The 10,628-nt window shown below is 46.8% G+C and overlaps 1 protein-coding gene across 1 annotated transcript in view; it reads left to right on the top strand.

The window, feature by feature from the left end:
- The first annotated feature begins 7,068 nt into the window (after positions 1-7,068).
- SLC2A13 (solute carrier family 2 member 13) overlaps positions 7,069-10,628 on the top strand; it is a 146,994-nt gene continuing 143,434 nt past the window's right edge. Inside the window, exon 1 of the mRNA XM_066550801.1 lies at positions 7,069-7,761. Within this exon, the coding sequence (XP_066406898.1) occupies positions 7,215-7,761 (547 nt within the window). The 5' untranslated portion in view covers positions 7,069-7,214. The remainder of the gene's footprint in view (positions 7,762-10,628) is intronic.

Raw genomic sequence — 10,628 nt, 5'->3', positions numbered from 1 at the left:
CATTTGCAAACTCAGAGAAAGCACTGCTGTACAGTGCTCTGCTCTGAGGCAATGCAGTGTCAGGGCTGACAGCAAAGCCAGCTTTTAACCTGCAGCTTCCAGAATATGGCTTCCACTTCCTGGAACTTTAATTTGATGGAAATACTTTGCATTGATGAGGTGAGAGTTTATAAAGTAGTGAATCCATACCAGGTCAGTTGCTACTTTTCCAGGGATGGAGAATAGCATTTAGTCATAAATAAGCCTGAAACCCTTTCTGATTTATTTTTCATTAAATGATAGACAACTGATGTTCTGGTCTTATATAATCTGTAGAAGGATTTGGTTTAGAAGTACTGTCCGCCTTTTATGGAAATGGGCTCTCATAATAAAATTTGTTTAGTGAACTGTAGGGGGATAGAACATAAGTACATACAGGTAGTATAGAATGGAATCTTATCCCCTAAAGAGTTGCAGCTGAGCCAATTATTAAGGATTAGGAGCAGGCCTGATTTTAACAGGCCACAGCTGTAGCCAATAAGAAGAGTGTTTTAAAGGGTGAATTGGTTGGTTGAGGGGAACTGGAGTTAGTTGGCTACTGTGAGGATAAGGAAGAGTCAGTGCCTAGAGGAGTTGCCTACAAGAAACATTAAGCAGGTACAAAACTCTAGCAATATAGAACCCTTGCAATGTAATGATCACAGTGAACAATAGAATGAAGGAGGTTTGGACCAAAATTAACGGGTCTGCATGTAGTTATCTTCCTCTTGTATGTCTTCCATGTACACCAGGTGCAAGGTGTGTGCTGGAATAGAGAGAGTATTACTCTGATTCCAGAAACCTGAACTGACTGACAGATGGCCTGTTGTCATTCTGGGCTTCCCTGCAGCACTTGAGGAGGTTTCTGTTTGGCAGACAAACAGCTGTGTTGGCGTACATCTGTTTGAAGATACAGCCTATGAAGAGCATTCCTGGTATCCCTGGAATCTCCTGGGTAGTGTTGTGCCAAGTCCTTGATTTTGATGTTGCCAGGTGTTGTAACTAAGTAATTATGACTTTTACAGGGTAATAATGACTTCATAAGGATTGTAAACTGGCAAAGCATCTTTGCCAGTTTACATCTTTGCCATTTTTTATGTTTGTGCAAGTACACCAATGTAAAAAATCCAAATTGTGCAATGATAAAAGTCTGCATCCCCTTCCACCCCCACTCTCCATTTTGCACTGGCTTTTAGCGTGTGCTGGGCACTGAATTTTAGAGCAATGCATTTAAATGCACAGCCTGACCCTCACCCCTGGACACCTGCACAGATGTCAGTGCACAGCTCTCTATCTCATGGCTGCAGATGCAACCATTGGGGCATGCTGGATTTAGCAGCACATTTTCACATGTGCTGCTGCTGCCTGTGCCAGAGACTCTGTTGCAGTCAAATCTTGTTAGATCTTCCTTCTGACAGCCAAAGGAAAGGCAGAAAGAAACTGTTCTCCTGCCAAAAACTGAGTCCCTGCTCTAAAGCATAAAAAAGTTGTAGATTTTAAAAATAGAGAGAAATTTCAGAGAAACTTAGAAAATGAGAAATGTGCTTCTTACAATTGCATTTTCAATAGGACTGATGTGGGTTTGCTGGAATTCATATTTATAGAAAGAAAGAGAGTGAAATTATGCAAAATGTGAACTCAGATGGTTACTTTGGTAAAGTTACCTGTGATTGATACAGTCTGTGATGGGATATCTTAGCAACTTTAGCTGTACTGCTGCCAGTCTGTCAGGCAAAGAATGCTTCATCTCCTAGTTTGTCAGCTTCTTTCTGTCATCAGCCCTCATCCATACCCTCCTCCTGTGCTGAGACTGTAACTATTCCTACATTTTAAGTGATTTATCTCCTAACACTTGACCAGTGGGATTAAACACATGGCACCAGTGCATTCCTTATTAATAAATTCTGATGCTACTTTCATTTGGAAAGGATTTTACAGAGGAGTCAATAGTGATGTCCCAGTTTACAGTTTCAGATAAATGCAGTAGAAGGTAAACAACAGGCTAAAAGCCTCACTGCAGAGCAGGACACTGAGGAATAAGAGTACTTTATAGCAGCATCCAGTCAAGGAGAGGTTGTGTGTATGAGAGGTGACTTCTGCTGAGATATTGGAGAAGGATCTAATTGGGATCTGTACATAAAAATGAGAACCCAAATCAAACACTGGAAGGATTACAAACAACTAAACTGCACTGAAACCTCAAAGATAGGCCCATTCAGATAAATGAATGACTCTGTCAAGATAGAGAAAATGGCTGGAGAAGGAATGTCATATGGGGACCAGCAAACTATAGAATATATCGGAAAGTGGCTTCTTTCCAAAGAGACCAAACAACATTGTAGTAGGATGAAGTTTGGAACAAAAGGAAGTCTTATAGCAATACATTGCTTATTTAAAATAGTTTCTAAACTCCTTTTTTCAGATCCTGTTTTTCTCTTGTAGAGAATTCCTTACAGTCTCAACATTATATTACCCACAGATACCTGCAAACTCAACAAACTGGTGTGATCATGAGTCAGGTTTTGTATCTTCTCAGTAGGAAGAAATACTTTTTGTAAAAAGTTGTACCCCACCAAGGTTCAGTAAAGGTTTCTGAACCTTGAGATTGCAAGAAAACTTAACTTGTAAGAAAAGGTCCTGTCATTGCTTTTCCAAGGTTTCAGACATTATACAAGCTGCTGTTATAAACTGTATTTGCTGATCTTTTTTTGCATATTCAGTTAGGTGATTTCCCTCAGCCCAGCACAGTAGTATTTCTCAACTCTTACAGCAACTCTGTTTGGCAAAATATTGTGGCAAAATAATTGATTATCAAAGCAGCAGCATCAGAGTTTAAGGCATCATAACAATAACAAACAAGAAATTAGTTTACAAGTCTAAAAACTAAAGGGGTTGGACACTGTATTGCTGAAACCACATGAGGCTAAAGACCTCATGCCCACATGCTCACCCCCACAGCACCAACCGAGATGGGAAGAATTCTTGGTTTGAGGATTTGCTCCTTGTATTACTCCTTTTTTTTGTGAAACTAGTTTTATGTAAATAATATACCCATCATTGATAAAGCTGATCTTCTTTTGCCACAGAATCCCATCCTTTTCTGCCTCGCTGTCTGTCTAGCCCCATGGCTCTTACGTTCTTGTCTGCCCATCAACCCAATTTCCTTTAAGAATCCATCTTTTCCCTATTAAACCTATAATCTTCTTGAGAGGTGCAAAAGAGATTTCCTGAGTCCTGGGCTGAAGCAAATCCATGAATCTGGCCTCCCACTTGCTGGGTGAGGCTACTGACCACCAGACTATCACACAACAGACCTAGAGCATCTCCCTGTGAATCTTGGCTGGAGATTTCAGCACTCATCCACCCCCTTCTGAGGGTCTGCAAAGACAGGAGCTTACTCCTCTGTTCTGGTCTGGCAGAGTTCTGGGCACATTACAAAGTCCTCAGTAATTTTCTGGAAGACATTTTCTGATTTATGCCATGTATCAACAAAATAAAAGCAGTAAAATCTTGTGATTATTCCTGCTCTCTATTGAAACACAAAACTTTGAGTTTTTGAAAGCTGGACAAGTTCTTTGATCTACTTCACAACATCCTGGCAAACAATTGTGCAAACACACCTTAAAGGAGAGAATGAGAAAGTGCTGTGAATCTTAACAGTGTTTCAATTAAATACTCAATCTCTTGAAAGCATAACATCATAGCTAAAATCCACTCAAATCCTTCTTTGAATCTGATGCCTTGTCTTAGATTACTGATCATACCTACTGCATTTTGAGTTAATGTGAAATCATCTATAAGTCAGCTTTTATCATGAAATGCAGTACTATAGATGATGACAATAGTGAAAATCTACAAACAAAACAAATGTTCCATCTTTCTCATGAAGTCAGTCTTCAGTGTAATGCATGAACTCTCACAGCTGAACTTTTTGTTGTCTTTCTTCAGGGAATCCTTTTAAGAGAGAAGCTTGACAGCATGATCTGATGAGAAATTATGTCTGTTTGTGCTTGTGTTGGGACATCAATTGAAAAAAATAAAAGCTTTTTGTTAGCTCTCTTGAGTCTCTATTAACTGAAACATACAGAATGCCTCCAGCATCTGTGGTGCCTATTAAAAAGATAGGTTGTTTTTGTGACAGCCAGCTGTTGTGACAGTATTCTGTAAAAGCATTCCTTCTAGCTGGCTAGGGATTTGGTGTGAATGTTTTCTGTTTCATGCACTGTGTCCCACATTTTTATTTGGGGCTTACATATAAAAAAAAACCTAATGAGTGTTATGCTTGTTAGGCAAGTCTGGAGACTTCTGGAAGATTACAGCTTCTCTCCTGCTTGTGCTGTAGAAATGTAAGCCAGTCTGCTCATGGAGAGCTGCTGGACCTGAGGGGATAGTTCCTGGTAGCCCACCTATTTGATCAAGGGAAGATGGTTGATGTAATCTTTTTGGATTTCAGTAAAGCTTTTGATGCTGTCTCTCATAATACCCTTCTGGACAGAATGTCCAGCATTCAGCAGTTCAACCAGGGAAAGTGCCAGATTCTGCACCTCGGATGGGGCAACCCTGGATGTATGGACAGACTGGAGAATGAGAGGCTGGAGAGCAGTGCCATAGAAAAGGACCTGGGGGTCCTGGTTGATGGAAAGGTAAATATGAGTCAGCAGTGCCCTGGCAGCCTGGAGGGCCACCTGTGTCCTGGGGGCATCAGGCACAGCAGCACCAGCTGGGCAAGGGAGGGGATTGTCCTGCTCTGCTCTGCACTGGGGTGGCCTCATCTTGAGTGCTGGGGGATGTTTTGGGCCCCACAATATAGAAAAGACATGAAACTATTAGAGAGTGCCCAAAGGTGGTGAAGGACCTTGAGGAGAAGCTGTATAAGGAGTGGCTGAGGTCACTTGGGCTGTTCAGCCTGGAGGAGACTGAGGGGAGACCTCGCTGCAGTTACAACTTCCTCATGAGGGGAAGAGGAGGGACAGACCCTGATCTCTGCTCTGTAGTGACAGTGACAGGACCTGAGGGAGTGGCCTGAAGTTGTGTCAGGGGAGGTTGATGTTGGATATTGGAAAAAGGTTCTTCCCCCACAGGGCTTCATGATCCTGGTGGGTCCCTCGAACTCAGCATATTCTGTGATCACTTCATTCTCAATGCTAGAACCTGGAACTGTTTCTTGCTTTAGTACTGGGTTGGCCCCTATTGGTCTTTACTAAAATAAGGAATGCCCTGTGCCAATCATACCCTGTTACCCAAATATTGACTAAAAATAACTGAATGTTAACATGCATTTAATTATTATCTAGTTCAGGCTTCTCCCATGCTCAAACATGCAAGCTGACCTATTGTATTTAGAAATCTACTGCCACATCTCTCTCTAACTGGATTACCTATATAGACATTATGACACTGGTATTATAATTAATTTTAGTAACTACAGCTCACTATTTTATTTAGTTGGTATTATCTGGACCAGTATCAGTATGTCACAGCTTGCTTTGAGGCAGAGGCAAACCACCAAAGACGCTGTGTGCAGCTGGCCATGTTGGACTTTGCTCCCTCTTCTAATTTTTAAATTCACATGGCTATGACTAGTACTGCTTACAAGGTGTGGGCTGGTAACTGATCCAGTTAATTACCAAAATTCTCTGGGTACTGGCTGGCTTCATTATGAGAATCTCTACAGAAGACAGTTAAGCCAGAAGGAAATTTTGTCTTATCCATGTACATGCCAACATAAAAGAAGTACAAATTATAATATTGTGATATTATGACATATACTTTTCTCCAAAAATGCATTGCATCTGGAAGGCCCTTCCATGCTCATTAGCAGCAAAGCTTGCCTGGGTCCTCATGGAGCTGGGCACCTCTCCCTGCTGACAGGATCCGCCAGACTCTGCATCCCGGTGAAAAATCCCCAAAAAGACTGTTTAAAAGTGGAATTAGCAAAACACGATGCTCTACTTCAAGCACAGACACGAGAACAAGCTCCAAACTCTGCTCCTACATGGTAAGAAACCTGTCCCCCTCTGAACAACTGCTGGCAATTTCCCCTTTTTTTGGAACAGAATCACAGAATTGTTAGGGCTGGAAAGGACTGGAGATCATTCAACGCCCCCGCTAAGCCAGGGTTAGCTAGAGCAGGTTACACAGGTTACGTCCAGGGGGGTGTCAGTGTCTCCAGGGAGCCAGACGTCCCTGGTCAGCTCGTTCCAGCGCTCTGAGGCAGCAGCGCCGGCTCCAGCTCCCGTGCAGCGGGCACGGACGGGGCGGGCAGGCTCGCTCGGGGCCCCGGCAGCGACAGCCAGGGCAGCAGCGCCGAAGGGGTTCTTGGAGCTGCGCAGCCCCGGGGCCCTTCCCGTTCAACACCCTGAGAACAGGGCGAACAGGGGAGGTGGGACAGTAAATCGACACTAACGATCTGAAATGGTTTCCGCAAGTGAGCTTGGACGAAGAGAGCCGGGAGATCCCAGCAGTGAAAACCCGCTACTTCCGCGCTCAGCAGCACAGCCAGTGTCACCCCGTGCTTCAGAAAATGACAAACGAGCGGACGCAGAACGCTGTCTCCGTTCAAACGACCCAGTTATTAAGCAAACCGCGATCCTTACGCGCCCGGCACACGGACAGCCCTCCCCAGGCAGTGCGGAAACCGCGCGGGGGGCAGCCCCGGCCGGCGGTCCCTGCTCCTCGTGCAGACGGGGGCTGCCAGCGGGAACAGCTCCGCGGGCTCGGGGACCGGCCCCCGGGCTTGCGTGGCGCCCACCCGCCCAGGGCTTCCTTCCCGGCTTCCCTCCCGACTTCCTTCCTGGCCCCAGCGCCACCGCCAGCCCCGCCGCCCGCGAGCGAGCGCGGCGGGGGCGCTCCGTGCGCAGGCGCTCCGAGCCGCGCCTGCTCCGGGCCGCGAGCGGCGGGGGCGCGGCCGAGCCCGCCCCTGCGCCCGCCGGGCCGCGCTCGGCGCTGTCCCCGCCTGCCTCCGCCTCCAGCTCCGCCCGGGCGCTGGGAGCGGCGGCAACTTCCTCTCAAGTCCGCCCGGCGGCGGGGGGACGATGCGACCCAGCTGAGCGTGGCCCGAGAGGGGCGGGCGCGCTGAGGACGGGCAGCGTCGGCAGCAGCGGCAGCCCCGCCGACCTAGTCTGAGTAGCCCGGCAGCCGCCCGCCTCAGCCCCCTGCCCTCCCCCGGTCGGGGCGGGAGCCGCCGCGGCCGTCCCATGTCCCGCAAGGCTAGCGATAATGTGGAGTACACGCTGCGGAGCCTGAGCAACCTGATGGGCGAGAAGAGGCGGCGGCAGGCGGACGGGTCCGCCGGCTCGGGCGCGGCGGCGGGCGAGCGGAGCCTCATCGCCGCCGAGTCCTGCTCCAGCCTCAACAGCACGGCGTCGGGCGGAGAGCTGGAGCGGGCGGCGCGGCGCCAGTTCCAGCAGGACGAGACCCCCGGCTTCGTCTACGTGGTGTCGGTCTTCTCCGCCCTGGGGGGCTTCCTCTTCGGCTACGACACCGGCGTGGTGTCGGGGGCGCTGCTCCTCCTCAAGAGGGAGCTCAACCTGGACGCGCTCTGGCAGGAGCTGCTCGTCTCCAGCACGGTGGGCGCCGCCGCCCTGTCCGCCCTGGCCGGCGGCGTCCTGAACGGGCTGTGCGGCCGGCGGCCCTGCATCCTGCTGGCCAGCGGCCTCTTCACGGCAGGGTCCGGCGTGCTGGCCGCCGCCCGCGACAAGGAGACGCTGCTGGCGGGACGCGTGGTGGTGGGGCTGGGCATCGGTGAGTGCCGCACCGCCCCGCCCGGCTCCCTCCCCCGCGGGGACCCGGCTCCAGCCCGGCGGGGACAGCGCTCCCCCGGGGCCGGTTTGACCGAGCCGGGAATCGCCCGTCCCTGCACTCCCGCAGACCCCTTGCGGTGAAGCAGAAGGCGGAGTAGTCCCGGAGTGCCCAAGGCTGGGGAGCTGGCGAGGGAACGCGTGGCTGAGCGAGGTCCGGGCGGTGTGCGAGGGGACGGGGTGTGTGCTTGCCCTCTTCGATTTTACTGCAGGTGGTGTAGTCCTGCCCCGTTGCTGGGAGAGTTGTCCGCTTTCTGAACGAGGAGAATGGTCTCGCATCCTTCCTGCGGTTTCATGTTTAGGGTGGTCTGTCAGTGCCGACACCGCACGCCGCAGGCTTTGCATTTGAGGGGGTTCTGGGAAGTCAGGGGCGAGGAGATCGCGTCTGTCTTTCTGAACTGTAAATACCTCTCTGCTGGTTCCCCGCATAGCTTTACTTGGGCACTAAAGGAATGCCTCTGGGGCAAAATGAGGTCGTAATCTCCCTGGTCTGAATAAGTTAACGCTTGCTTTGGAAGGCTTTGGATTTCATTAATATACTGAACGTGAATTGCTGCTTTTTATTTGCCTTCCTGTATGGGTTGCAAGCAGTGGGTTCTCGTAAAACTTTGTAGTTGTCCCAAGGAACTTGCAGTGATGAGGACTGTTTTCTCTGACCTGTGAAACTGGTTTCTGTGCCGACTATATCCTAAATAGCCCTCAAGCTTGAGTTGCTCTTCATCTTCAGCTGCCATCCTATCTGGCAGTAATTGAATTATACTCATCATCTAAGATAGGCTGTATGAGGTTAATCAGAATTCTTGGACTATAGCAGGCATAGTCTTGCATCCCTTTCTGTCTGAAAGCACGAGGACAAATTGAGAACTAAGATTGTTTTTGTCTGTGTAGCAAAGTTATGTTTCTTAGCCATTGGATAATTTTCTGAGTCCTCAGGCTTGTTATAGACACACTTTCTCTGATGCAAATTGTGGCCTTATTAAGGAAGAAAAGTTAGTGAGTCATAATAAGGGCTGTCAGAAACAAAATTGTCTCCATCCATGAAAAGGCTCATGCTGGTTTTCCCGTACAGCAACATCGGGTTGCAGTTTTCCTACCTCAAGTTGGATGGTTCTTTTTTTATTTTTTTCTTTGGAATGCTACCTCTCTGCATGTTTGCTGTTTATTTCAAGACTTTAGACTGCAGAATGTTGATAATATTGGTAATGAAGTTCAGGAGGCAAAACTAAATTTGACTATGAGATTGTATGGATAACAGGAGTTTTGATGGCAATATGTAGTACATATATATATTGGTAGATACTAAAAATACCAAAAGTGATGTCTTTCTGTGTTTGTAAAGCTTGTCGTGTTCCTTTACTGTAACTGGTTACAATGACAACTTGAGGGGCTGTAGAGAAATGAAATGGATGGATGGTTTGCTTGACTCCTGTGTGTGTGTGTTTTGTAGAGAGATACATAGGCATGTTGGAATTGTCTGACCATTGTGCAAATAAATGATATTCAAATTATTGGAGAGATATGAGACCCGGGACTTATTATAATCAATATATAACCAGAAATGAAAACTAGGAGCCCTAGATCTCTTGTGTGCCCTGGGGAGAGCAATCTTTCTTTGGCCTCTGTCCACATCAGGGGCAGAGGTGGTGGTTCTGCTGGGACTCTGGAGAGCTGAAATAGGAAAGGAGAAATATTCTGGGGATTTTGGAGCACAAAGACAACAATTTGTGTTTTAAAAATGTGATGTTTTAGCTTTTTTTTTTTTTAATCACTGACTGCTCTTCTTTATGTGATGTAGCTCAGAGCCAGAAACAAAGCTTTACTTCAGGTTGCTGTGGTTAAGTATGACAAGAGGCTCCAGGAACTGCAGAGTCCAGTTGTAACACGGTTTGTTTTACAAAAGAAAAAAACCTGTTGTGGTTCAAAGCTGTTCTCATATAGCAAACAAGAACAGTCTCTACATTAAATCCCCCACCAGAGGGAGCCTGGATAATTTAATGAAGGCATTAGAAATTGGTGGAAGTTTTTTCTTCCCTTTCATCTCTTGGAGACTTCTGACTATCATTTTACTGCCCAAAGTGAGCCAGAGCTTCCTAGTGTTGGTGTGAGAAGTCTGTTCAGTAATGTGACACTTCAGCAATAATACAAAGTGCTAAAATGTGAGGGTGCAGGGGTGTAGTATTACAAATGCTTTCCTACCTGAAAACCAGTAAAAACTTCTTAACTGTGTATAATTTTATACATTTCTTAGGTTTCTTTCCTATAGCTCTCTGCAAATTGCCCATCAAAAGGCCTACTCCAGATACATGTGGGTTTTTTTGCATTTACTAAGTGAATTACTGTATTATGATCAGTACTGTGGTGCTGTAAAAGCAGATGTGGTGATGTTCCTTCTGCCCTTGCTGGTGGCAGGGTAGATTGGTGTTAATTTTGTCTGTGTGAGAAAATGGCTCTTTTTCTTGTGACTGTGATTTATAAAGGAATAAAGTTAAACTTTCAAGGCTGAAAACCAGAGGATATATGCTGAAATGAGGAACATCTCTCATTTGTCTGTCTTGTCCATTTTTTACCATAGAGCTGTTTTTTTCCTTAGAGCTGTTTTGAAATGGAAAAACTGTCCTTTTCCTACAGCCATTACAGGATGAGATGTTTCTGGAAATAAAGACTTTCTCTCAAGGACGAGCCTAAATCCTCTTTTATTGTATATGTTGAATAGATTTTTATGGTGGAAACCGTTATGTTCCCTTTTCTGTCCTTCTTTCCCTCAGTATTAATACAAAATATAGAGAATGCATAAAAAGGGAAAACATGTTC

Source organism: Molothrus aeneus, chromosome 5 (assembly GCF_037042795.1).
Source record: "Molothrus aeneus isolate 106 chromosome 5, BPBGC_Maene_1.0, whole genome shotgun sequence".
In the NCBI taxonomy this organism is placed as follows: Eukaryota; Metazoa; Chordata; class Aves; order Passeriformes; family Icteridae; genus Molothrus; species Molothrus aeneus.
This window is presented reverse-complemented; position numbering and strand designations above follow the sequence as displayed.